This window comes from Gadus morhua, chromosome 7 (assembly GCF_902167405.1).
Source record: "Gadus morhua chromosome 7, gadMor3.0, whole genome shotgun sequence".
NCBI lineage: Eukaryota > Metazoa > Chordata > Actinopteri > Gadiformes > Gadidae > Gadus > Gadus morhua.
Genome location: NC_044054.1, coordinates 22,151,789 through 22,179,342, shown reverse-complemented (window position 1 = coordinate 22,179,342; position 27,554 = coordinate 22,151,789). Strand labels below are relative to the sequence as shown.

Here is a 27,554-nt window from a genome sequence, read left to right as displayed (position 1 = left end):
GTGTAGTTGATATTCCCAGATGGTCAAAAGACAAACAAGACAAAACTAGATCTGCATATGTGTGTGTTTATAAACAGGCTATAGGCCTATATATATATATATATATATATATATATATATATATATATATATATAATGAATACTTATTATTATTTACATTATTTATTTATTTGTACCTACCATGACAATTAACTACATCAAAATAGATGACTTACTACATATATCATAAATAGTAGTAAATACATTTTAATAACAAGTTAGAGGCAACTTTAAAGTAAATAGTAGCCTACAGTCAACGTACAAGACAGTGGCAAAGTATAACGTAAACTTTGCAGAAGGGACGACGGGGATGACGAGCATGCGCCGTAACGATGGGAAGGAGAGCGGTATAATCAGACATTATACTAATCAGATAAATCAAGCGCTCTTATTTTTTAAGAATATCAAAAACTCAAAAAGTCGGGCATTTTACGCTTGAACTTTTCTAAAATTCTTTATTTTTTAAATATTAAACAATTCTTGAAGTTGTTGTACCCGGAAGTACGTCACTTCAGTATCAACATTTCGGATCAGACGTCTCCCCTCAAAGAGGCGGACGAACATCGTGTCCGATGTTTATGGCCAGAGTAATCTAGAGAGAATGGCTCTGTGTATGGTTAAACTGCAGTATTTGAGTTCTTTGCATGTTAGTTGGCGATGATGAAGTCGATCAATAATGGTTGTTCTGAGAGAAGGCATGTGCCCTGGGCTGGAAGAAAACATTGTCCGCGATTTGCGTGCTGCCAACATTACCACAGGTGTGTGTATGTGTGTGTGGACTGGAATGGGCATGAGTCTTATGAAGTGGTTGAATCGTTAACATTATTTCAGCCAGATTCCTCTTCTCTTCACAGTGGAGGACTTGGTGGCGTCTGATAGCGAGGAACTTGCCCAAAAATGCTCTTTGTCCTACAAGGTATTTTAAGCATCTAGTTACAAGTAAAATGTCTGGTTAGAAAATGTCAGCTAACAAAGTGTTGTTTTATTACTTAAAAATGTAGTTTGTGGATTGATCCCCGATGCTCCGAAAAGAGTGCCCTGGGGTTTAGATTACATGCTGACATAACCTATTTTGTCTCATTAACCAGGTCGAAATATGAATAATATGTATATTAAAAAAAACAGTGCATGCTGGGTTTACCCAGACACAACATAAATAAAGAAACCCTCAGTGGTAATGCATTCCAACACACCGCTTCAGCCGAGTCACTATTAGCCCGAATGGATGGCTCATAACATTATCCTATTGCGGTTGATTAGGCCTATTAGGCATTCTTCAAGCACATACTGCACTCCTTTAGGAGAACCGATTCTATGTAGGCCTATAGTGGAGGTCTCAAACTTCTTCAATGGGTTGTATTTCATCACTAAACCAGGCGCTGTTGGCCATCCGGCGAGTGCTACTCGCCCAGCACACCGCCTTCCCGGTCTCTGGAGCGGACCTCTACGAGGAGCTGCTGAGCTCCACGGCCATCGTCTCCACCAGTATCCCCAGGTAGGCACACAGAGGGCTCCACGCAAGCATCAATGTAATGAAACAAGCCCAACGGATGTTAAACACTTTTTCTTTGTTGGGAGGAGAGGCGGGTTGGAGTATTGCTGGTTGACGTAAGATTTGTGGTCGAAGGAGGACTCCTGTTAGTGCAATGGGAATATCTGCAATGGAGTGTGTGTGCACCATGGAAAATTAACGTCTAAGGCTTACTGGAACAAAGAAGATGTGATGCTCCATGTCATTAAGTTGCTCGACTCTGGAACTGAGCAATTACTACTACGAACACAGAGCTCTGTGGGTAATAGCCTGGCCTCCATAGTGCATCAGATGGAAATAGAAGTTGGAGAGTCCCCCTTTCTATTCTTTATTATTTCTTCTATTGAACCCCAAAAGCAGACTCATAAACGTAGGCCTACTGTTTTTAATGTATTATTATCTTGTATACCAAAATAATAGGGTTGCACACACACACACACACACACACACACACACACACACACACACACACACACCCCCCCCCCCCCCCCCCAAGAGTGTGCTAGTAACACGTACCCACAAAGAGGTTATTCAATGTGCAATTGCAAATATGCTTCTGAAAGTTGTTATGTAAAACATCCCATCTCATAGCACGGCTTATGGCAGCATTGTGTCATGGTGGAAAATTGCACTGGAGTTGGGCGTTCCCGGCTGTGATTGCAACTGCTATTCGACTGTGCTTGGCCCAACTGTGCAATGGACCGTCACCAAACCCAACTTTGATTGGCCAAACATTGCCTTCAAATACAGGGACAGACAAACTGACCCAAACATGGATACACACCTGTTACTTCTTTCTATGCATGTGATTTCTCGCCTGCCCCAGTTGGATGAAAATTAGCATGACTAAATCTTGGTAGATAACAAGTAGCTTCATTGTCTACGCATCACAAAGTGCAAACAGCTAAGTCGTTTCCACATTATGCATTGACCTCTAAAATGTGCCCCCCTTAAAAATGTATTGGGTTTGTGGTATTTCCGAAGCTGTTTCTATTAAGTCTTTGCTCACCACCTTACTGCAGAAGATGGTGGCCTTGATTTTGAATTGAAGGACTCCTGTTATAAACCAACCTGGCATAATTCATATTATGGTAGAACTTTTATAGTTTTAGTGAATATTTCAGCGAAATATACATGGCCACATGTTTTTAACTTCTGAAGTGGGTTCTAATAAATAACCCATTTGCTATGAAGTTATCTGGATACAAATTAACCGTGCCATCATTTTTGACTGCATGTGTTAAGCTTGCCCTCTAGTGTTGGGGAAGTGAATCGCTTGAAATCGTCAGACGTGAGGTGAAGTGCCGTTGGTTCGAAGTGATGTCTGACTGTCGGATGTATGAATTTACTCAGTTCCCTCAGTGCTGCATTTGCTAGAGTACATTGGGCTGAATTCAGTTGCATATGACGAGCAATGGGTTTCTCGTGAGACCTGCACTTGTGGTGCAGAGAAACACCATCCATTATGTACTATAAGCCAGGGAAAAATGGAGAAACTCACCCTTCTGATTATTGGTAGTTTAATTGGTTTGTGCAAACAGAAATTATTATATTTATGGTCCGGCTGGTATATGATTCATTGTTTAATGAGCTGAAGGCCAACATGACAGGTCATCAAAATGAATATTAATGAATGGAGATTTTCACAGACGTTCATTAAATACCAACAGACTGTTAGGTACAAGAATAAATGGATACAAATGAATAGTGTGTGACCATTTATTAAACATCTCCATAATTACTGAGGGAAATTCAAAACCAACGCGAAATAAGTCTGGCAAAGACCTGAGAACAAGCAACGACATCTCAATAGCGGCAAGTTGTCATGTGTTGAAGGAGTTTGAATTGTAACGATAAACATGGAGGTTCATTTCACATTTTGGATTTATTTCATAGTGGAATGATATTTTCACTGAAATGGAAGCTGAATTTGAATTCAATTTACCCTAATTTACCCTCCGGTAACTGTGGAAGAGCTGAAACATGAAGGTGTGACTGGGTGTGGATGCCAAACTAAAAGATACTGCCAAAAGCGTGTAATGTTTTTAGGGTCCTTTTCCTCTACAGGTTTTTGCTCAAGGACACCAGGACAAGTCAGAAAAATGAAAACACCCCATCCATGCTCCCAAGACTGCAGCAGAGACATACAAGTTGCACACTCACTAGGAAGAAGGGAGAACAGTGGGAAAATAGTACATAAGAAATAGAAAAATCAATTCATCTCTTAGGACAGGGCTGTGAAGAGCTTGACACAGTCTAGTCTATCTCGAAAGGCATTTGAAAGGTATTGTTATCGGCCCTCTCCACAACGGGAACACCAACCCTGTGGAGATGCTTGTCAATAGGGCTTTAGAAGGAAAATCATTGAGATCGGCAAGAGTGCCTTTAACACATTCTACAAGCCGGCGCGCCACAATGAGCCATCCACGATAATACCGGCAGGAACGGCACAAGGGCTTGGGATCTCGTCAATATCCCTCTTCACAGTCGAGGTCTGCTCGAGCCGCCAGCAGCCAGCAATTGAACTGTCCGACAGCAGCACTCATGCACAAAAGTTGGCAAAAAATGTAGATTAAAAAAAAGAAGTGTGTGTGAAGAATAAACAAAAGTTGTTTACCTTGGCTCAGCTGCTACCTACGTTCGGACACTGCAAAAAGGAAAAAAGTGACATGTTTACCGCACCCCCAACAGTCGTTATTTTGTGACGCGTTTCGACCCAGACAATGCAGCTTCGGTCAATCCCAACGCTTTATATGTCAGATTTTGATTTGGTGAATGCATTCATCCCGAAAGAAACCTCAACCTACCTCCCAAAAGCTTGCAGCAAAAGAAGCAGCTCATGGTTTAGTAGCTTTACGTGGTTACCTAACATTCAAGCCGTCTGCCGTGGCAGACAAGTCTGCCACCGCACACTAATGGAGATCAACATGTTTGAGAGGATGGTGCAGCTAACCTACTTTCTGTGATTAAGGGCATGTTGACGGATGAAAATTGAGACTGGGAGTGGCCCTGAAAGATAGCAGAAAGTCTCTTAGGAAAGCAAAGAAAAACTTGTGTTTTTTGAAAAGGACGCAATTCATGGTTTTAAAAGATACTAACCAACCCCCTGAAGGCAATCCAGAGAGTAAATAACTCTTAATGTTCATAGCTACTATTAGAGGAGAGGTCTGTTGATTCTAGAAGACTCTTCCATTCTCCTTTGATAGATAGGTGAGCACTGCTGATAAAGGCTCATGGCTCTTTCTCACTCTCTCCCTCTTCCCTCTCCAGCCTGGACAAGCTGCTGGATTCAGGGCTGTACACCGGGGAGATAACGGAGCTGTCAGGAGGCCCGGGGACCGGCAAGTCTCAGGTGCACTTTCTACCGCATCATCACCCATCACCCAGTTGGCCTGCTTTTCTTACTTATTTCCTTATTTATTTTTTAATACAATTCGTGTGCCACCAACCACGCAGACATGCACGGAGCGTGTCACTGTGGTTTACCACACAATGTATTTATACCTTGGCCGCGTCAAGGTATGTTTTGCGGCGGCCGTGCACACGGCACACCGACTGAAGCAGAGCGTGATCTACATAGACACGACGGGGGGGCTGTCTGCCAGCCGGCTGCTGCAAATGCTGCAAGTCCAAACGGATCATGTTGAAGAACAGGTGATCTGACTAGAAGGGGGGATGGCAGAGGGGGGGAGGGGAGGCTGTGTGTTTTTTTGGAAGAAAGGGAAAATAAAATAAGACGGGGTGTTGGGAGGTGTTTATGGCTTTAACGTGTGTGACATTTCACAGATGGAGGCTCTTCAGAGGATTCGTGTCTTCCGTGTGTTCGACATCTTCTCCTTACTCGGCTGTCTGCACACTATCCGGTGTGGTGGCCCTCAACAGGTCTCTTTTTTTGTGGTTTGATTTTATTTTCGTTCAACTTGATTTAGTTTCTGCTATAAACACACATCTTCAGGTGGCTAGTTAGTAACCAACCGTGAAACATTTAATTACGGGATACTTTTTGAGGGACGGGTCCAATGAGCAATATAAAAATGAAGGGGCTGGATTGTTGACACGTATTTTATAATTAGGCCTCCCTTGGCGCGGGCTCTGTGAAGGCTGTGATCGTGGACTCGGTGTCGGCCATTATCTCTCCAACATTGGGAGGCAAACAGAACGAAGGTACCCTCTATAATCTTCACGCCTCCCAACACAACGAAGGCCTTCTGGGGTCCTGTAAATGTCAGTATACGACAGGCTTAAACTAATGATGTGTTTTCACAGATGTCATGCAAATTTTGAGCTTGGAATAGTGTCATGTTTGTTTACAGTTTACCATACAGTGTTTTGTCCATCACCGGTACAGCGTACACAAAATCGTGAGATCAGATCTTTCTGTGAAAGCAAGTCATTTTAATTTGTCATTTGGGCGTACGAAATGGCTTATGATGATTGGCCGGTGTTACTATGAGAGCCGGGTGCTCATCTGCCCCATGTCAAGGTCTCTAGTTGGTGCTTCATCTCCACCTGTGAACAGAACGCTGCAAGGTCCCGCAAACGGCGGGTCATTCTATCGACCGTCACGCCTTTCTCTCTCCAAACGGCGACATTGTATATAAAGCAGTCGAACAATGGCCTGAACAGGAATGCAAATGGGACCATAGAAATTAATTCCCCTGTGGGTTTTAGCTTTTTATGGCGTGGTTATTGCCGTCAATATGGTTTGTGTTTCCACAAGGTGCTAAAACCTGGAATAAACATTCTGTTTATCGAACAGAATCTGGAAGGCTCAACACTGTGCGACAAAAATTAGGGTTGACAAAACTACATAATCTAATGCTGGGGAAGTGGAATGCCAAATACAAAAGCATCTTTCTATGTATATTTTTAAATTTGTGATTATCCTCCTACAAACCATCATTAAAACATAATCAATTAATTAGGTCACTTTATATTTTTGCAAAATGCAACATTTCTATCGCACGCCTCCATCGAAAACATTTGATCCAGATGCTTGTCAATTGGAATTTTGTTGCCCATATCAAAAATAAGCTTGGTTTGGTTGGGAGACCGCCTCACTACATAAAGTAAAACTGCCGCATAAAATATTCTGGGGACACCACAGAGCTGGAATTACCAGATGAGTCCAATTGAAACTGCTTCTACGTGTTTAAACTGGTTAAGGTAACATGTGTAGGGACCTACAAAAAGAGAGTTAGATGAATACTAATTTATTTATTTCATATGCGGCTAAATACCGTTTAATGAATAAATGTAAATGTAAATGGACTGCATTTATATAGCGCTTTTCTGACCATCGGCCACCCAAAGCGCTTTAAAATGTTGCCTCACATTCACGCACACATTCACACACCGACAGCGGAGTCAACCATGCAAGGCGACAGCCAGCTCGTCAGGAGCTAACAGTCAGGGTTAGGTGCCTTGCTCAAGGACACCTCGACACTCAGCTAGGAGAAGCCGGGGATCGAACCAACAACCTTCAGGTTACCAGCCAACCCGCTCTACCTCCTGAGCTACTGCCGCCCGTGTGTTTTATTTAATTTGTGGATAAAAACAAATAAACTGCATGACCGTTACTCCTTTGTTTTGTGGTGGCTTGTTAGGCATTTTCAATGTGGTTAAGCGAAGTAACATAAGCCAATAAATACGATTTATGTACTGCTGCACTCTTAGCCGATCAGAGACGGGCTGGTTAAGAAGCAGAAAAACTCTAGAAAGAGTGCGTGGGCTTAACGGAAAAAGGTGCGCGTGGGCTTAACGGAAAAAGGGGTGCGGGGGCTTAACGGTAAAAAGTGATAATTGTGGACGGAATACGTGGTGTTGGATACTAGTATTTTATAGAGTGTTGGCACAGGTATCCTCTGGCAGAGAAACGTTGTGTGCCACTGGAAGTTTGTGACTTTCTACTCCACCGGAGAGGAACCAGGAAGTTTGTGACTTTCTACTCCACCGGAGAGGAAAATACTTTGGCGGTTGGTTAGCTGCTGCGGCTGACCAAAGAGGGACTCTGCTACCGGACCTGCGTTGCACACTGGATTATAATTTTCTTTTTCCATCTCGCCTTGATGGTTTGGTTGTTAACCAAACTCGTTGACTCTGCCGTGCTGCTCGTCCATTCCTTCGGATACGTGAGTAACGGAGGACGGAGGGTGTCGTTGCTCCTTGAAGCAACTCAGGATTTGTTTTCTCCAATGTGCACCAACTGATGGGCCCCAACGGTTAGAAACCCAAGCGCTTGGTAATAGATACATTTAAACCGGTGAATAGATACATTTGAACCGGTTCATCGCAGGCAAATCAGTTCATGTTTTTTGTGTTCATATGCTATTGTGGTTTAAAATACAATTATATTTTACGTGCATTTTGTTATTTTGTTCAAGGGTTTTTTCTAGTACATGAGTACTGACTTTGATATAGCACAAATAAATGTATATATGTTCTATCTTTATTTGTTTGTCCTGAACATTTCATTGAATAACATCTATTGGTAAACAGGAGATTTAGCTAATTCAACATCAACTGCTAAGCATTCAGGATCCTGTTCGTTAACACATTTATATAGTAACCTTAAATAATAATTACACTTCCGGCGCCAGGAAGGGGTTACACATGTATTGAGACAAAGCCTGGTAATTGTCTGTTTCTCCAGGCATGTCCTTAATGATGCAAGTCGCAGGAGCCCTGAAGACCATCGCTAAGGACTTCAACGTGGCCGTTTTGGTGAGGATAACGAGGCATTACAACAGTCTGCTTTTAATACCTTTGGCCGCAAGGCGTACACGGCATTTGTCATTTAGAAAGAACCGCATCGATCTTGCTGTCCCAACACTGACACAAGGCCCTAATAAATATTTTAAAGATACCCTTATTTCTGGGGGACACAGAAAACAAGAATCCAATTCAAACGAAACACAGCTTTCCACCATACTTCTCCCACCGGAAAATTAGCACAGTGCACTTCAGACAATATTTGTTCTTTGTACGTTATTGGTGATGCGGTGCTTGCTATTCAGCCACATCGCCTGTAGGTCGGCACAGCGCTGGATCACAATGAGCTCGGGGGGGCAGGGCTCATTTGAAAACTGTCAATTAAAATGAGAAGGCAGCAACAGTCGACTACAGTAACAACGTAAATCGCTAATGAAGATAGATGATCAATATTTACGGTAACAATCCAAATACCTAAGTCGGGTCGGGCCCCTGTTTCCACAAGGTGTGGTCTTGCATGTTTCAAAATGGAACCGCAGGGTATCCCTGCGGTTCCCCCGCGTTCACACCAAAAGATGCATTTGCTGCCCGAACGCGTTGTCGCCGAAGTTTTGCGGCGCAGCAAATCAAGTTTTGCAGCACAGCAAAGGTTTTGCGGCGCAGCAAAGGTTTGCCCGCGCAGCAAAGGTTTGCCCGCGGTGCTTCTGAATTCATTCACAACCATGGCCGACATTACGAGCATTGCATGTCTTTACCTGTTGTGGAAGAGGGAGAGACGTCGGAATGCCCGTCGTTTATGGGTTCATGAGACCATTCGGAGCCTGGAAGGCTGGTGCTACCTGGCACCCAACTGGGTTTTGTTTGGGGTTGTTATTCTAGCCCTTTAGCATACTCATAGTTTAGTTTAACTGTAAACACAACTACACTACAGAATGCTGATTTGTGGGTTTTTTCGAGTTACTAAATAAATGTAACGGTAGTGAACTCTAGGTCTCTCCAAGGGAGTAACACTGATTGGCTTTTACGGCATGTCACTCAGTGGCAACGCCTCAGTGGCAACGCCTCAGTTGAACGCTGATTGGCTGTCATCACGCGTTTGCTGCCGAAAAGTTGAAATATTTCAACTCGAGCAGCATTTGTCGCGCCGCAAAATACGTGAACGCGCCCGGCAGCGGGCACGGGCGTGCTGCGCTGCAAATCAAATTTTGCCGCGCCGCAAATCAAATTTAACTGCCGGTTTTCTCGACAGCAATTGCTCCGGCAGCAAACCTGCAACGCGTCTCTACATTCACTTTGAATGGGATCTTGCTGCGCAGCAACTTTTTGCATCTTTTGGTGTGAACGCAGGGATAACGCATGTGGAAGTCTCCAACCAGAGTTTTGTATGCATCGTCGATAAATCTGGGGGGACACTCCCGCTTGGGTGTCACTTGTAAGTTTGGTCTAAACCACAATACAACAGCTGCCAACATTGATAAGATAATAGTTACTTTCCCCCATAACCTTGTTTATTTATCGAGTGAAGAAGCAGAAGTTGAAATATTCTTCCGCTGCACTTTAAGCAAAGCGTTTTTCCTTTTTCAACCCAAAGTTTGGTCGATAGTTAATGTTAGATAAGTAGTGCATTGATTCAGAACCGTTAAAAGGCAAAGGTGTCCGGTAATTGCAAAAAATAGTGAACACCCTTGGAATGTTATTGACCAATCAAAATCAATCAACCAACAATGCTGTGAAGTAAAAGCTGATAAGCAAAACACCCACATGCGTTGTTGAAACAGGGTCCCCTTTAACGGAGAGGTAAAATGCTAAGGCCCCCGCTGTACTCCAGGTCACCAACCACGTGACGCGAGGAGCTGGAGGGGAGCTCCAGGCCGGTCTGGGTCTGACCTGGAGCCACGTCCCCCGGACCAGACTCCTGCTGGAGCGCTCCCGGGGCCCCGGGCCCCTGCTGGGCAGCACACGCACCGCCACGCTCGTCAAGTCCTCCAGACAGGTACGTCCGACAGTGGAACCCACCTGTCTACCATGTGGGAAGCGTGGCGGGCTTTGATGGCTCGACGCTATGGACTGCCATAACATGAACAACAGAAAGCATTGTTATTCAAACTCCCTTTTTTTTTTTGCATTCCTATATTTGTTGTCTCGAAGACGCGTCAGCTGGTGAGCACTTCCTTCAATGCTTTGAGGGAGTTTTTCCTCTTCTAGTTGTTTTCTTTCTGTCTCAGCCGTGTCACATCAAAGCCCAGTTTGACTTGAACTGGGGGAGCGGGTCTGAAGAGGGGCTGCCGGGAAGAAAGCGAGCACGGGACTCTTCAGATTCCTGACTGCGTTCCAACGACGGCATCACCAGGAAGACCATCCCTTAAAAGTCTGAACAATGAAGCATTATGCAAACAATCATTCCAAACTGTATGTGTGCTTCTTTGTATGCTTTTGTTTTTCAAGAAGGTGGCACTTTAATGTCTCTTTATTTTTTTTTTAGTTGAAATAAGACTAATAGGTTGCAGTTGGCCCAGGAAAGCTTCCTCTCAGATTGTTGTATTCAGAAGGCGGCAATGTAATTATACCAATATTCTGTAAATATTCACACTCTCATGCTGTGGTGTTGAAGCAGGCTTCAGAATGTGTGGATTCCTCGATATGTAGAGTGTTCTGCTGTAGTATATTTTTGGCATATTTTATGTGATACACTCGCTGTGTGGGCCTGCAAAGTCTTGTCTTTCAGTTGCTTGTAAACCGTTACTCTCAAGAAAGACAAACATTAATAGATTGGTGTTAGTGTAATTGTTTATTACCTATAAAGGCATTTTGGCTTATTATGCATATCCAATACCAGCCAAAATGTTTTGTATCGAATTCATCTTGTTTCAAACGTAAAAAGACAAAACAAAAAAAAAACTAACATTTCAAAGTAATCGGGATACCTCGATGGACCAACGTACTCATAGATATTCTATGATCTGCTCGAACAAGTCAATTATTACTTTCCTTGATGCAGTTTGTTTTCTGAAAATATTTTCTACAAAATAAATGTGTTGATAGTCAATACCTCATCCGTTGAGATAACCACCATACCCTCCAAGACTTATACACCCCGATCTCAGAGTTCAATAACTGAGGCAAAATATAACAGTACAATATTTTGGTACCATGTCCTTTCATTTTTTTGCATATCAATGAATTGGGAAGGAAGAAAAAATGATATATATAAATATGGATGACAACATGATTTAGTTCATCCATGGCACCAAGCGTTCCCTTCCCCTGAAACAGGGCGTCTCACACAGCACTCATTGTCCTACAGTTTATTAATACAACGCGCGGTTCGTATACTACATGGATTTTGGTGACGTATAAAAGGCGCGGTTACTGCGTCGGACCGTTGTCCCCATCAGCAGGGGGGGACGATGCGTCTCCTGCGTATGCACTCCCAGACCCAGCCGGGGCTGACCTTACGAGCCTTGCTGTCCTCGCCGGGCTCGGCCAGCGTGTGTGTGGCCGAGGCGGCGTCGTACTCCGGCACCAGGTCTCCGTCGTAGGCCACGAAGTAGCGCCGGAGCTTGTCGTGGTCGTCCGTCGCGGGGGGCAGGAAGAGCTTCACCCCGGTGAAGATGTCCAGCAAGGTCTGGAGAGGAAGCACAACCAGGATCAGAGGTGGGAAGCCAAGCCCTGAACGTCTTGCATTTTAACGACGAGGACGTGTGTATACATATGGTTTACAGCAGAATATTAATGTTATTTTAATCATACTTGAGGCTGAATAGCATTGAAAACATGCTGTGCAAAGAAACATAGGGCGCTTTCCGCTTTGCTGAACGGCAAACCCGTTAGCGTTTTCCTCTGAAGCTAAACTACAGAACATATTTGCCTTATTATGAATCTTTTAGGTTTCCTGTAGGAGAGGCTTCCCCCACAGGGGAATAAGGAATATCAACTTGATACCAAGAAAATCAAACAACTTGAAATTAATCCTTTAACCCCAACCCCTCATTTAAAAGGATCCAAAAAAGCTGATGATGGGACTTTATCAGATAGAATAAATGAATTTCAACCCTTATGAATCATACAGTCCCCCTCAGAACATGGTGTACACTGACCTTGTCCTTCTGCGGTTCCAACACGGAAGACGTTGCCTTTGGCTTGGCTTGTCCGTTGCTGTTACCGTTAGGGCTTTCCACCTTAATTTCCATTTTCACCTGGTGCAAGTTTTGGAAAGGTATTCACATAATTAAACGGGTGTACTATTCCACGTGCAATTACAATAAATTCCTAAAACAATCTTCCCACTATACCATTTTGCATCTGGCATAATAATATGCAGTTTTTCTCCTACCAATGTTTAGGCATGGGTCGCTGAACACATCGTTTTTGAGCCACTTAGTGAGCACAAGTGATCAGGCTGGATGTTGACTTTCATGTAACCTCATCTTATTAAAATGAAATGCCTAATGTACCTTTTTTGGACTGGGTCCCTTTGGAACCGGCGTGCGCGGCTCAGACTTCACCGCCTTGGCTTTGGCCGTGCCATTGTTACCTGTAAGCACAAACACATTTGTGTGGGGTATAATTGAGGACCTCGCAATTAGGGCACCAACCTGTCCAATACCCCTTTGCTTATCACATAATGGCGCCCAGGCTACTGTTGCTCTGCCCAAACCTAATTAGAACATTAGCTTTTTTCATTTCCTGCGTTGAATCGAACCGTGAACTACAATCAAATGATTACCCAGTCACCCAAGCCAACAGCCCTGCAATTATGCACCATTAACCCCTCCCCCTACCCCCCACGCTCGCCATTGTGGTGGATGGCTCATGTGGTCGGAGCGGTACTCACTGGTCTTCCTGGGTGGAGGAGCCGGTCTCGGGGTGGTTTTGGAAGAGGACGGGGAGGAGGAAGGGGAGTTGCCCCCGCTCCCAGACGAGCCCTTGTCGTCGTTGGGCTGGGACGGGCCGGCGGTCACCTCGAAGTCAGTGTTCTCTTTAGATATTCTGAACAGCTCCTGAGCACGGCGAGAAATTGTAAAATGAGCACATGGACGTCGGCCAACCGTTGTCCACTGATCTCTTCTGACTGGTTAAGTGCTAGCACAATGTCGTTTAAAGCCAATATGCTTTTTTATCCCCCAATGGTGTGTGGCAAGGCATTAAAAGCCAAGAAACTGAAATAATATTGTATATATTGTCCATCCTCAAAATGAACAAACATTCATATCGACATACAAGAGGTACAACATTTGAGTCAGTGTTTGAGGCGAACCAAAGCTTGTGGCTGCTGTTGAATTTGCATGGTCGCAGATATTTGTTATCTTTCCCGTTTTGTCACCCTATCACAGGGGCAGATTGTGTTGTCGACAGTAAATCGGTACGAGGGTGTTTTTTTCCGATGTCGGCATGATGACGAATGAATACCTTGAGCTGGGGCAGGTTGGTGGCCGTCTTCCAGTCCTTGTCGTCACGGACACGGGTCATGCGGGGGAAGCGGATGGAGATGCCGTCGGCCGTGTGCATCTCCGACTTGGAGAACTCTGCGCCTGTGATCTCCCACACTGGGGCTTTCTGGGGTGATAGAGAGAGAACATATGTTTCCACTGCACCATACAGAGTCAAAAACCCTTATGTGCAATCGTTTTCAAAAACAGAAAAGATGAAACGTTTCCTTTTACCAGAACAATTTTTGCCTGGCTGGGAGTGCATGGCCCGCCGTGAGGGTTTGCTTTTGTGCTTTTAAATCTTGACATTAGGTTGCTCACCGGCGGGAGTAATGCAGCATATCATGTAGTTCCGCTGTGTGATTGGTTCCAGCTACAACAGAGGCCAGCCAGCCATCCTGGCTTGTATGCAACCCCCCCCCCCCACCACCCCCTGGCGCGGAGCAGTCTCAGTCTCTGTGAGCAGTGCCAGGGCTTTGACAGGAGGCTGTAGCTCAACCTGGGAGAGAGCCCGTAGCGCCCGGCCCCAGAACCACTGATGAACAAGTCCATTAGCGGAAAACGACTGCTTCTGGAAACTCACTAACTCTAACCCTAATCCACACCACAGCTGGTCAACCCGATGGGGTTTGCGGGGAAGAAACTTGTCATGCCTGGAGGAAACGGTCGTTTGTGCCGTCGCAAATGTCCTTTGGGGACGGCTAACAAATCTGGAGATGCGACGGAGAGTCTGAGCCATCAATTATCTCACGGGGGGTCGTTAACATGTGCTGACGTGCCGGTCTCACCTGGGGATCGCGGATCATGAAATCGGGATAATAGTTCTTGACGATTTTCATCCAAGCAGGGATTTTGCTTGGCTCCTACAGAGAAACACACAGACCACACACACACACACACACACTGTTTCAGGATCAATCCTCAATGACGGCTCATTGGCTCAGAATGCGGGCGTGTCACCCCTAAAGGCGGGTCTGACCTTGCTGATTTTGATGACGTCCAGCTCTTTCTGGAGCCGGGCCAGCATGGCGTCATCGTAGCCTCCGGAGCACTTGGTGACCGTGCACCACTTCTTGGAGTCCGGGTCGTAGCAGCCCATCAGGAAGCTGGACATGATGCCCCCTGGTAGTGACGGGACAGGGTGCGTGAGTATCGAATGACGGGCCCCATTCGATTTGTGTATGAAGAAACGTGGGGCCAGCGATTTCCTCTTGGAGAAGCACTAAATTCTTGTTAAATGAACTTCCCAAAGTACGAAACAACAAGCTTTATGAAGCATCATGGATAAACTGAGCTTTTATGCACATTACAGATGCATGCTGGGGATTTATTCAGCATCTCTGTGCTGTCCATTGCTAAATCAAAGACACCCTGCGAACTGAAAATACAGTCCTTATATCTATGCTCATCATCCTTTTACAGTTTTTTCCGAGTTGCCTTTAATCAGTAGATGTGTCGTTTGTTTTTACTGGAGCAATTTTGAGTCCCTTTGATTCACTGTTGCCGATGCTAAAGAAAGACCCACACACCGAGTATTTCCTGACTACATTATTTCTGGGCACCTGCTATTAGTGGTGCGTGTCAGCATCTCCCCTTAGACTGTCTCTCTCCCCTCCCCGCCCACCTCCTGTCTCCCTTGTCAGGCCCACACTCTGTATGCACGCCTCACGCAGAGGTTCTTAATTATCGCCTGCAAAGTCATGTAAGCCATTTTCCACAAGCAAGTCACCTATGAATCGAAAGCTGCATTCTATCATGTCAACGCCTCCATTCACCCGCACAGAAATAAAAAATAAGTGAGCGACGAGTGAGACTATTGGGATAACTGCATGTCACTCAATCCGCCAATCTTTACTCCTCCTCGTGCCTCTCAAACACAGCTGCCTTCACAAGGGTTTGATGTCAAAGGATGACATCCTGTGGTGGATCTCTGCAAGGGAACGAGGAGCTGTCCCTTCTAACCCCTCATCAGCCCTCTGCCGGGGTGCAGTGTTAATGCTAGCCTCCGTTCTCGACCCCGTTGACGGAAGCCGAGAATTACATAATCTCCTCTCCCAATTTGTTCAATTATTATCTCTTCCTCTGTTTTAAAAACACGTTGGTCCCTCCACCGCAGCAACTCTACTCCTAGCGCAATATCACATAGTTACATATTTTCAGTTTGGTTTTCAACTAGTTTATTGCACGTGTTTTGCTTGTCAGGCAAGAGCAACAATGGCTCGGACGCAACACAAACACTCTGGTCGTTCCCCTGTATCAACTACATGACATACTTGGGAATGCTGAATTGTTATACTTTATTAGAAATCGGTCCTTGGCGTTCAGGCAGCACCACAACGTACCGTTGGAGCCCTTGCCGTAGAAGCCCCCCAGCACCACCAGGTCGGCCGTGTCGGCCATGGCCCCTTCGTTCAGGTAGTCCTTCTTCACCTTCAGCCAGTGGCGCTTCCCTGGCTCGTAGTTTCCCTGCAGAAGACGCAACCAGTCAGTGCGTCCGCCAGGGATGCTTATGGAAGGACACCGGTGGGGGAGGCCGTGGTATGGGGGGGGGGGGGGGGGGGGGGGGTTATCGGAGGTAACCTCACCTTGACGTCTTTGAGCACCAGCCCCTCGAGACCCTCTCTGATGACTCGGGTGATCATCTCAGCCAGATCACGCCCTCTCTGCCACACGCACACACAGATAAGGAGTATAATTTAAAAGGTCTACAGAAGGTATGGCTGGGGCTGCAACACATTAAGAGAGGCTAGCATTATGGAGCATGGCCTGAGGCGACGGTGAGCCTTCATTATTGATTCCCAACCTTTGAAATATTCCCATGTTGTGGGGCCTGCTGCGCGCCAGTAAATATATTCATATTGCCATGTTATTCCATGTTTAACAGCGCCGACAAGTGCTCAAGCAACACTGCATGGCACAAACTGGAAAAGCTGCCGATTTCCCCCCCACATCTGAGGGGAGGGGAGCCGCCACCACACTAGATTATTTTCCCAGAGGGAAACAAACGGCTTCAGAAGGTTGTAGCAATCAGCGGGATGCCGCCTCCAACCAGCACCCTGCTGTGTGCGCACAGTCCTCACATGGCAACACACACACACTTGTTTGTGTGGGGGTGGGTGGGTATGCGTGGGGGTGCGAGAGAGAGAGAGAGGAGAGAGATGAGTTTCCTTGACTCACAGTGACGTGCTTCATTTCCGAGAACAGGATCCTGTTGCGAACCTCCACCATGTTGTCGTGGAGGAACTTCCTGCGCTCGCTCAAGGGCCTGGCGGGAAAAAGGTTTCAAGTCGCATTACAACACACCGCAAAAACACAGGGAAAATGAACGAACGCCGTTAACCAAGCGATAAAGGACGTATTTATGCAGACACTTTTATGGCATCTGGGAGCGGGGCGCATGTTGTTGTTGCTGTTTCTCCCCCATGATATGAGAAACGGCATTTATGGGTTATGGTTGATGCGTTTCATTGCTACGGCAGGTTGAGGTGGAGGTGGGGGTGGAGGGGCCTCCGGGGAAGGGGGGCTGATGAAGGGCTTCTGAACACCGACTCGAGCGGCTCATAGCGGAACTGTCGACCAACAACGTATTTCAACCCCTGCGCCGAGCTCAGTGGCTATGGGTGCGTGTGACCGTATGGGTAAGTCAAGGGTACCTGGATATTTTACTCTGGGAGTAAATATATAATGGCTTCAAAGTGAACGGATAGCAAACGCTTCCAGATCGTTTAGGAGAAAGATGCCGGCTGTTGTGGTTTGAAGGCGCTTTCGATATCCTTCCTGACAGGGTGGGGAGAAAAATATGAAGGAGGGGGGCTTCTGTGTGTGAAAACTGGAATCTACCCCGGGATGTTAATGTTAGACAGATGGTAAAAAAATATATATATCCAGCCTGAATCCCAAAACCAGTCATGCGATCCATAGAAGATGACGCAAAACCACATTGCTGCAAAAAAACGTTGTCCAGGAAAAAAAATAAAACACACGCCACTTGATAAATGACACTTTCAGCCACACACCAGAAAAAACTAAACAAACATGCTGAAATGATGGCATTTTCGTTGTTCTTTGCAAGAGTGTCCGCAGGAATCTGCTGAGTTGGAGCATCATGAGCAACATTTGCGTTTGCCAACAAGGGGGTTTCGGAGGAAGGGCAATCTGTTAGCCTCAGCTTGCATTACCGTACACCACAGTCAAGCTACCTCTGGCACCACAATTAATCTGTACCGCCGCTATAGGGCAACAAAAGACATCGTGTGACTGGGATGGAGGAGGAGGGGAGGGGGTGCGGGACCGTGGACTCACCTCTCCATGAGGCTCACGCCATTGAAGTAGATGCAGTCGAACACATACAGACACACGTTTGCGTCTGAGAAGGCCTGTTTCTGTTATTGGGGACAAGAAATGTGAGAAAAAATGTATACAATTGTCTTGTACAAAATGAAGCAGATATTGTAATATGTACAATGGATCATTTCAGCCAATTCATTTTGTGTGCGTGGGCTGGGTGCGTACCTTGTGCACGCCCAGCGTACCGAAGGGAAGGGGTTTGCTGGTGTTGGTGTCAATGAGGAGGACCTCGGCGTCCAGGATCATGCTGTGGCCGCCGGGGAAGGCCTGGGGGATGAACTCTTTGAAGTGGGCCACCTGGAGGGTCCATGAGAGAACGAGCCAACGTTAGGGGCGCTTTGGCTTGAGGCAATCCTCCATGAAAAGTACAGAGTGCCAAGGGGGCCGAGCATTGCTGCGTTACGATAAACACTCGCCGATTTTCATTTGTATCCTCAAGTGTCGTTTTGTGCGCTCTCTTGGTGCGCTCATCTCTTTGGGAAAGAGCCTTAGGTCAGACGACATCACCATTCACTGCTCTCATCACAACACAGCCGTACAGGCAGTGATCCAGAGATTTTACTAGGTTTTGAGCCGGCAGATCGCCGGTGCAGATTACCAGGGGATATCGTGACCCTGTTCCCATTTACACTTGACCCCAGGCAGGAAATGTTCTGGAACAATGCAGATTAAGATATTAAAGCATGTGTAAAAGGGGCTTTAAATTCATAAAGCGTGTGTTTTGGGGGGCGGTCTCTAAAATGAACCGTATGAGTCAATGGGATTCATGATGTCATGTTATCATTTCACATTACGTTTTGCTTTCCATGCTTCACCTCTAATGATAATCAGAGGTCTCCCCTTGGTTTTAGTAGATCGTCATGCAAAAAAAAACCAATACACTAAATACATAACAGTACCAAAAGGTCTCGGTAAAAAAAAAATCATACGTCTTGCACAAACGGGCCAGGAAGGCCACCACGGCTAATCTTTCAGCTGATGAGGCTGTCCCAGACAGGGCCCGCTAGTGCAAGACACCATCAATACCCTTCAGATGTGGGCATGAGGCAGCGCAGGGGGCGGTTGCTGAAGATGGATGACACATGAACCACCAGGGTCGTGTCGCAGCGGGACATGACAGGATTAGGCATCCGGTATGAAATGTTGCGTGCTCTCAACCATCTCACTCAGCTGTGAAGCTAACCCCCACCGGGGGCCAACCCATCCTCCAGTGACCTGCCATCACTAACAGTTTGACCAGAGCACTGAAGGTCTCTAAAGAAGGGAGCCCGGGGGGGGGGGGGGGGATTGAGTGGTGAACATGCAAAGGGTTACACACACACACACACACACACACACACACACACACACACACACACACACACACACACACACACACACACACACACACACACACACACACACACACACACACACACACACACACACACACACACACACACACACGTGGGGGAAGCCAAGAAATGGCTGCAGGACGTGCCTGTGAATACATCCTGCTTGGAGATCTGCTGCATGTTTGGAGTGTTGCAGGAAAACAACACAGAGGAACAATGACTTCCTCTGCACACGCACACCACCTAGACATGTATAGCGCAGAGGGAGTGGGTGGGCCGCAGAAGATCAGTGTATTTAAATGTATGTAAATGTATGCATACGAGCAAGTGAACACAGGGGAGAGAGATAGACGCAACGAGGGAGCGAGGAGAGAGGGGCCATGGCCCTTACGCCGCGTTCACACTGCACACGTCCGTCGACGGATGACGGAGGGCGTGTCTGACGTAAAGGGGATAGTCTATGTAGAAGCAGCCTGCAGCCAATCAAATCGCTAACCGCTAACAAAGCGACAGGGCGGCGCGACTCCTTACAAATTCAACATACAAAGCCTGCTTTATCCTGCTCCTTCATGCTTGTTATTGCAAAATGGATCCCGTAGTCGCAAGGAGTGTTGCTTCGCGTAGCATTTATAAATCCCCCGTTGCCGCCCGGCTTTTTGACATATCCGTGCGTTTTCCCGGGTTGTAACACAAAGGCGATTTCATTGGACAGTGTCCAATTGGACAGAGTAGCGTCACAGTAGTGTATTTGCGTATATTTGCAAAACGCGATCTGATTGGCCGACGGATCCGTCGCAGCCTGAAAAGTTTAACATTTCTCAACTATTTCGAGAGCGCTCCATGCAAAGTCATTGAGATAAGTCAAAGGACGTGTGCAGTTTGACCGTGGCATTACCTTGTGCGGCAGCACGGGCTTGAGGCTGCGGCTGAAGTAGCTGAAGTTGTCCCCGTTCTTGTGAACCTGCACGCGCTCACCGTCGTACTTGATCTCCGAGTACATTCCGTTGGGGCATTTCTTCATGGCCATCTCGATGGACTTGCATGCCTCAGCCTGCGACACGGAGAGAGGATTCTTTCATAAGTTCACTAGTTCACATGAAGATTAACGACACACTAACGTTTTCTTTTCTTATGCATTTCCTGCCATCCAAAAGGTTAAAATCCATGAAGAGCCATGCGCTATGAAAAGTCACTTTCTTTTGGTGTGTCTCTTTGTGGGTTCAAAAAAAGGTTGCTCTAAACTTTTCCTTCCATGGGATATTAGTTTCTTTCATGTCCCTGCATTCTGATGTCTCCCCGTTGTCAGTGAGAGGGCCTCACCAGCATGGGCTGGACGGGGGTCATGAGGGACGCCTCCACCGTCAGCAGCTTCCTGGGCCCCGAGCCGTTGGAAGCGTCCTGCAGGTTCCTCAGCACACGCTCAACCACGTCGCCCAGGTTACGGGAGGCTTTGAAGGCATCGTAGGCGTTGGGGTCCACCGCGTCCAAGCTGAATTACCACATCAAGGGAATTGTCAATTTCACACATGAAAGTTATCGTTTCTAAACATGCCTTCTACAATGTATGACAGTCGCCGTCTCGTCTCAGGGGGGGGGGGTGCTCTCACATGTGCTTCGCTCCGGCGCTCATCTTCAAATCGTGTTTGATCAGTCGGATGATACATTTCAGGTCGTTGCTGGTGCACCTAGGAAGAGATGTGATAACTGCAGGGTGAATATAGAAGTACAGTAAACATTTGAATAATTCATCAAAGCCAATGTAACCCTTACAATATACTCCATAAACACTTTGGTCTAATTAACAATTTAACGACTCCTCTTCTTTTCTTGTTACCTACCGACAATTAAATCATTAAATTTAGAAAAAAATCACTCTGCTGGATTGCCAATATTATCACTTTAAACAGTTTGAACTCACTTAATCATGGTTCTTGAATGATGACATTTTTACCTAACCATGGTTTACTATGTGGCTTGTTCTTTAACCCGATCGATAACCCTTGCTGACGACTTCATTAATAAATCTGTCGACATGGGCTTTCTAAATATACCCTTTGGCAAAACATCATTGACATAATGCCACTATCAGAGCAGAAGCAGCGTCCCGAGTTCGAAAACCACGATTAATAACTGCCACTGTTAAAATAATACCCACCATGGCATCATTGATCTATTTAGCTGTCACAGCCCAGCGCTAGATGTGATTTCATTTCAACCATTTGCTGCTTGAGTAGAACCTAGGTGAAGTTAATCTCTGGCGAGCCGCGAGTCTACAGCCAGAATGAGGTGGAACAAATTGCAGCCATAGCTCTAGCTGCACAGAAACTAAACCCAGTCAGGCAATATCACCAGGGCTACTTTACTTTGCTAGATTTAGGCAGGCAGGTTTATGAATGGGAATGATGCGTTTTAAAGTCACATGTGACTGGTGACCGGGCGACCACGAGTTCCTCTCTCTCGCTGACGATGGTAGACAACATTGAGGCAGCTTACCCAAAAGATCGACTTACCCAAAAGATCGACTTACCCAGACTCATCGCTCGTCGTTCCAGCCAGTTTGAACAAATGACGTGAACGTTGAGAAAGGCGTTGAGGCGATATGAATGAATGATGTGAGGGGTTTACCACGGCTTTGAGGTGATATGAACGAATGATGCGAGTGGTTTACCACGGCTTTGAGGTGATATGAACGAATGATGCGAGTGGTTTACCACGGCTTTGAGGTGATATGAACGAATGATGCGAGTGGTTTACCACGGCTTTGAGGTGATATGAACGAATGATGGGAACGGTATACCACGGCTTTGGGCCGATATGAAAGAACGATGTGAGCGGTTTACCACAGCTCCGAGGCGATATGAACGAATGATGTGGACGGCTTGCCCTAGCTTACTTTTTGGCTATGACTTCCAGCTCCTGCTGCTGCTCGTCTTCCTTGGTGAGCATGGCCAGGCGGGTCAGAGACGCGTCTACATCCTGGATAGTCAGCAGACTCTTGGCCGCCGGGGGGAAGGACTTGCTGTCGTCGAAAAACATCCGAACCGTCTCGGACACGTCCCCCTGGAAGAAACAACAAGGCGTTAACAAAAGGTCAAACTCTAATGCGTGTTTGATGGAACTTGGTTGCGTTGTTAGTAATGTTTTTATTGTGTTTCCGATGTTTGGCCTCCTAGCCGGGTCCTTTATTGTCAGTAAGAATCTGTTCTCAATTAACTTTGCTGGTATAACGGTTAAATATACAGCAAAAGAATGTGAAGAATGTAGGGCGACAGACCTGCTCCAGGTCCCGCACCATATCCTCCTGGTTGCATCTGAAGATGCGGCTGAAGAGCTTGACGATCTGCTTGTCGTTGAGGTTGTACACGCTCTTCACAACCCCTGGGAGCAGCAGCTTCACTGTCAGGTAGAGATCCCCGTGGAACTTATCTGGGGAAGGAGACAAACATTGGCTCCGGTTAAGGGCTGAGACTAAGGATGGTTTCCATAGTGGATCCATCCAACAACCCTTTTTGCTGATTCAATGATTCATCGTTTAGTATACTAAATGTCATGAAAATATCTCTTCTTATTAGGGTGCAGTTGATGTCTAAACTTTGCTTGCTTTATCTGACAAGCAGCCAAGAAAAACTGAAGAATTCATTTTATAATGATCCATAAACCGAATATTAAAATGTCTGAAGCCTTAAAATTTGATTTGATAAATTTTCTCGAACTACAAAATGTTGCACCCCTAGTTGAGTTAAAGAAACCAAGGCAAAACATGGAGCACCAAAATTTAACAAGGGACAAACTGACCTACTGGTGGCCTACACATAACCACGACACTCACCTCCGACAGAGCCTTTCCTCAGGAACTTCTCGATGACCGTCGTCTTGTCGTTGTAGCTGTTCCTCTCAGACACGGTGGCGCACAGCTTGCGGAACTCGCGCAGCAGGCAGTCCTTGTGGCTGGGGTCGGCGAGCTGAGCCGACAGGGTGCTGGCCTGGCAGGGCTTGGACGGAGACGGGGAGGGGGACGGGGAGGGGGACGAGGAAGGGCCCGGGCTGCTGGAGCTGCCTGCCTTTGTAGCTAGTGGGACAGAGAGGAAGTCGTGTTGTTGTGATGGGAGCGTGATGCACAATGTGCTCTGCGTCTGGGTGATTATGGCCTTATTGTTCTGGGGCGATTGAGTAATGCCTGTGCTTGCTGGGATAATATCTACATTCACCACTAATTGCTCCTTCCACCTTGGCGTATGTGGAGACCCTGGTTTATCCTCATGATGACACGTGATGTTATGAATGTCATTGTTGTTGTTTGGAAGTGGAATGAACAGCTGATGAAATAATAAATTGATGAACAGGGAGACATTTTCATTACATTTTTAGCTGTTGAATGTTTCATGTGACACACTATCCGCAACAAAGGATTAACAAATATTGCCTTTACAAATGGGTAATGAATGAAGCGGTTATGTCACAGGCAGATGATACTGGATGCAACATTTTATGAAATGACCATGATATGCAGATAGTAGGAGCGAGGGCACTGGTCTGTCGTCACTTACCAGTGAATGCGGTGAACTTGCGGGGTGCATTCACTGTGGGGTCAGATGGAGGCGCCATGAGATTACCACTCGTGTTGAGCTTCCCCTGCACCTTCTTCTTCGGACTGGCTTTCACTTTGGACATGAGGTCTGCAACGGCAGAGGACACAATGTTAAACACATGGTAGGATTTCCTGCAGCAGGGAAATTCAAAGAAGTGTGTCAAAGGCTTTTACACTTTTGGCTTTAGAGCCAAGAGGGCACAAACTTTGTTTTGTTTCACTTAACAAAATGTAGGATTGGGATACTCTAAAGTATCCAAATCCTGTTATTTATGGGAGAGATCAACTCTTCAAAACAGATCTGGCACCTTCCATGCCTACATTATCAAGTAAAAAAGGGTGCAATATGCTTGATTTGCGATTTATTTAGGCTCGCAACAGTCTAAATTAAAGAACACTTATCTCTCCTTACCATACGCTTCTTATCCGTTCCTACTCTCAGTTGCCAAATCTCGTCCAACCTGAAAAGCAAGCCTTGCTAAATAAGAACTAAAAAGATTGCTCTACGCTTCTGTGGCCAGAGCAATAAACCTAGCTGACTAGCATCCTAACAGAAAGAGTTTAAACTTTTTAATGCTGTGTATACAAAACCGAATGTGTGGTGAACCTTTAAAAATTAAAAGAAAGAAAGATTAATGCATATTGAACCTTTAATACCAGGCAATACCATGGGGCTGCCATAATTAATAAGACAGCTAGTACTACATAGTTTCTCGTCTTATTGTTAGTGAGCATGTGTATGGCGGTCGTACCCGCAACGTGCTTGTTGATGATCTCCTTGTCCTCGTCCTCCAGCTCCTCCCAGCCCTCCAGGTCGGTGATGTCCTCTATCTTCTTGGTGGTGGCCCGGGCCTTCTCCAGCTTCTCGAAGATGCACTTGACGTGGTGCCACTCCTTCATGTCGCCGGCGGACTCGCTGAAGGGGTTGGGCACCACCTTGCCGATGCGCACCACGCCCTTCGGGATCTTGTCCTTGCATTTTTTGCAACCCGCCGTGCCCCGCTTGGCGTACTCCACGATGAACTTCTGCTCCGACATGTGTGGTTGCTGTGTGGTGAAATGCCGACACCAGGGAAGGGGCCCGCGGGAGAGGAGGACTCTGTTCGGTCCTTTGGATAATCCACCACTGAAATAGCAGGGAATGCCTCTGAACCGAGGTAGGAGAAACTGAAACCTAACAACAAGTCTGAGGGGTTGGAGGCCAATGTTTACACAGTTTTGGGCCAACAGTGTTATGGACCTCCACATCCAGCAAGGGGAGCCTTGGTTAAAACGTGACCTGTGAGTGAAACAGGAATACATTGAGTTGTTGTTTTTTAATCAATAATGCTCAAATAAGTACAATAGCTAAACAGTGAAGCTTTTTTTCTATTATGGCACAATTTTGTATCAGTATATACATGTGAAAACCCCTCCAATAATTCACCCAAAATGTACAGTTTCCCCTTAACAATTAGAGTGACACTGCTTTGTACATCACATTATACCAACATATATCCCTGGACAGAACCTGAGCAGCACTTCTGGCAAGCTTTGTGAATTCTCCTGTGCCATGCATGGTGTTTGGTTTTTTAATAGAACTACATCATGTAGTTAATTGAATACTGTATTGACCCGGTGATAATCTTCTCACTAGTCCGGCCAGAGACCAAAGGTAGTTTAAAGAGGTTCTACGTCTTTAAACTGTTTTTACATTATGTCAGACCCCTTGCAGGCATGCCTGTTTGAGTAAAACAATCTACTTTTATTTCAGGTCTTAATTGTAAATTCCTGAGAGAACCATAGGAAGATCAGTGCATTTTTGGGTTGTTCCACAATACAAGCTTTTTAGTTTGGTTGACCGTGACTGCCACTTTTTAAAAAAAGATCAATACAGTTAAGAGGAAGAATAGGTTTAGGTTTATTTTTAGGTTAAGTGAAAGAGTGCTTAACGTTATAGGTAGTGATTAGAGGCAATTAAATGTTGACCCTACATGTGACAATGTGCATCTCCTGAGGATAAGAAATAAACTTTAGCAGAGCCACACAGTAAACGTGCTTTAATTACAGGGACAAATATATAATAGAGCATCCGCAAAAAAAACCGGAGTGAATTACCTTAAATTAAATGTTCATAATGAATAAATGTACTCAGCTTCGATATAGACTATTGTGGACCTTAATATCGCGAGTACACCCGTCTCGTAGTGTAAGGGGACCACCTACAGTTCAAACTATGAACACCATAGTTATTCAAGTAGATAGAACACTCTTCTCCACGTAAGCGTGCTATTTCCCTATTGATATATTTTTCAGTCACGTCACCAAATTAGCGCACGAGTTTAAAGGACACGCCAAAGCGTGGGAACAATAGGCGATCTTCACATATTTTACAGGCGGACACCTGCAACGTTCAGCAGCTCTACCGCGTATTTTCCCTTTTGGCGTTAACGTGTTTCTGAATTAGATCAGTAGTAAACTATGGCATGCGGGTGTAGTAGAACTGTGTGTACAAAATAATCATAGCATATGAGTGCCACTGTGTTGGGCTGCCCGAAGAGAAGTGCATGCAACCAGCAGACCAACTAGCCTCTATTCAAGGCAAAAGTACGATTGTTGCACAGGAAATGTATTATTCATCCGAGAATCCCTACCTTTAAGTAGATTACACAAAGACAAACCGATTCGATTTCAGCTTTCCTTTCTTTCTTTCTTCACCCACTGCTTCTTTTGGGGTGTACGTCCACATTAATCACTAATGTAGATCAGGCGTTCCGCCCCCTAGTGTCCAGGAGTAGCGTCAATCCACGGGCCGGCTGCTGCTCACTCCATATTAACAAGTAGTCGAGGATAAAGGAATAAATTACTTTCGACAATAACTTCCAGAACTATCGTATGTGCTGCCAAATATTGAAATTAATATAGTTTAAGCCTTATAGGATAGGCGTCTTACCAACGTGTGTTATGCGGCGTCATGCACAGAGATGGCAAGTTTGGAATGTTTTTTAGTCAAATATTAGATTAAGCAGCATCGCGCAATCTAGTTGCAAAATATTCCACTATGATCGGCGATCAGGTTACTGAACAGTTGTTGCTCCCGAAGTTATCGATTATCACATATTATAATCATTATACTGTAATAACCCATTATGAGATAATAACATTATTGCTCTCAATTGCGGTGTGCTGTCTGCCGTCCAGTGGCCACAAATATGCAATGTAAAATAGTGCGAGACTATTATACAGTCCTGCACTTATCTTCAATAAAATCGAATTTAAATCATTGAGTAGTGCAACATTTCAACCTCCACACATTTTCTTACCGGCCAATTCCCACTGATTAACATTGTTTATCCAAGTCAAAGAATGTACTAATATCCAACGGCTGAAGAAGCAGGTGCTTTTCTGCAGGTGCTTTTGCGCCCTAGTTATGTTGGGTTCAACCCTCTGGTTCAACTGACAATTACGGCCATATTCACCCTTCATTAACCAAAACATGTGTATATATATTTTTTGATGTTTTTGTGGAATACAGCAATATATATATATATATATATATATATATATATATCAACGTTGCGTGACTGAGGGGAAAA

General features: G+C 45.6%; 2 protein-coding genes across 5 annotated transcripts; one reads left to right on the top strand and one right to left on the bottom strand.

Moving 5' to 3' along the window:
- Positions 1-547: 547 nt before the first annotated feature.
- Positions 548-11,334, top strand: rad51d (RAD51 paralog D). Of its 4 annotated transcripts, none has more exons than XM_030360175.1 (10): positions 564-797; positions 894-955; positions 1,416-1,534; positions 4,841-4,922; positions 5,090-5,224; positions 5,357-5,452; positions 5,644-5,734; positions 8,223-8,293; positions 10,110-10,274; positions 10,507-11,334. In XM_030360175.1, exons 1-10 carry the CDS (start codon positions 716-718, stop codon positions 10,603-10,605), a joined length of 1,002 nt encoding a protein of 333 aa, XP_030216035.1. In that variant the 5' UTR covers positions 564-715; the 3' UTR covers positions 10,606-11,334. The 4 variants fall into 4 exon arrangements, with proteins under 4 accessions (XP_030216037.1, XP_030216035.1, XP_030216034.1 ...); XM_030360174.1 differs by having other exon boundaries at positions 871-955; XM_030360177.1 differs by lacking the exon at positions 5,090-5,224 and having other exon boundaries at positions 548-797.
- Positions 11,055-26,746, bottom strand: lig3 (ligase III, DNA, ATP-dependent). Its single transcript, XM_030360173.1, has 21 exons — positions 26,613-26,746; positions 24,732-25,258; positions 23,939-24,067; positions 23,221-23,460; positions 22,666-22,817; positions 22,285-22,451; positions 20,999-21,076; positions 20,712-20,880; positions 20,287-20,442; positions 18,223-18,354; positions 18,013-18,092; positions 16,888-16,975; positions 16,296-16,373; positions 16,053-16,176; positions 14,690-14,832; positions 14,499-14,573; positions 13,691-13,837; positions 13,116-13,281; positions 12,736-12,815; positions 12,379-12,477; positions 11,055-11,906 (listed from the first exon to the last, which is right to left on the bottom strand). The coding sequence occupies exons 2-21, from the start codon at positions 25,225-25,227 to the stop codon at positions 11,673-11,675; spliced, it is 3,033 nt and encodes a 1,010-aa protein (XP_030216033.1). The 5' UTR covers positions 25,228-25,258; positions 26,613-26,746; the 3' UTR covers positions 11,055-11,672.
- Positions 26,747-27,554: the final 808 nt, after the last annotated feature.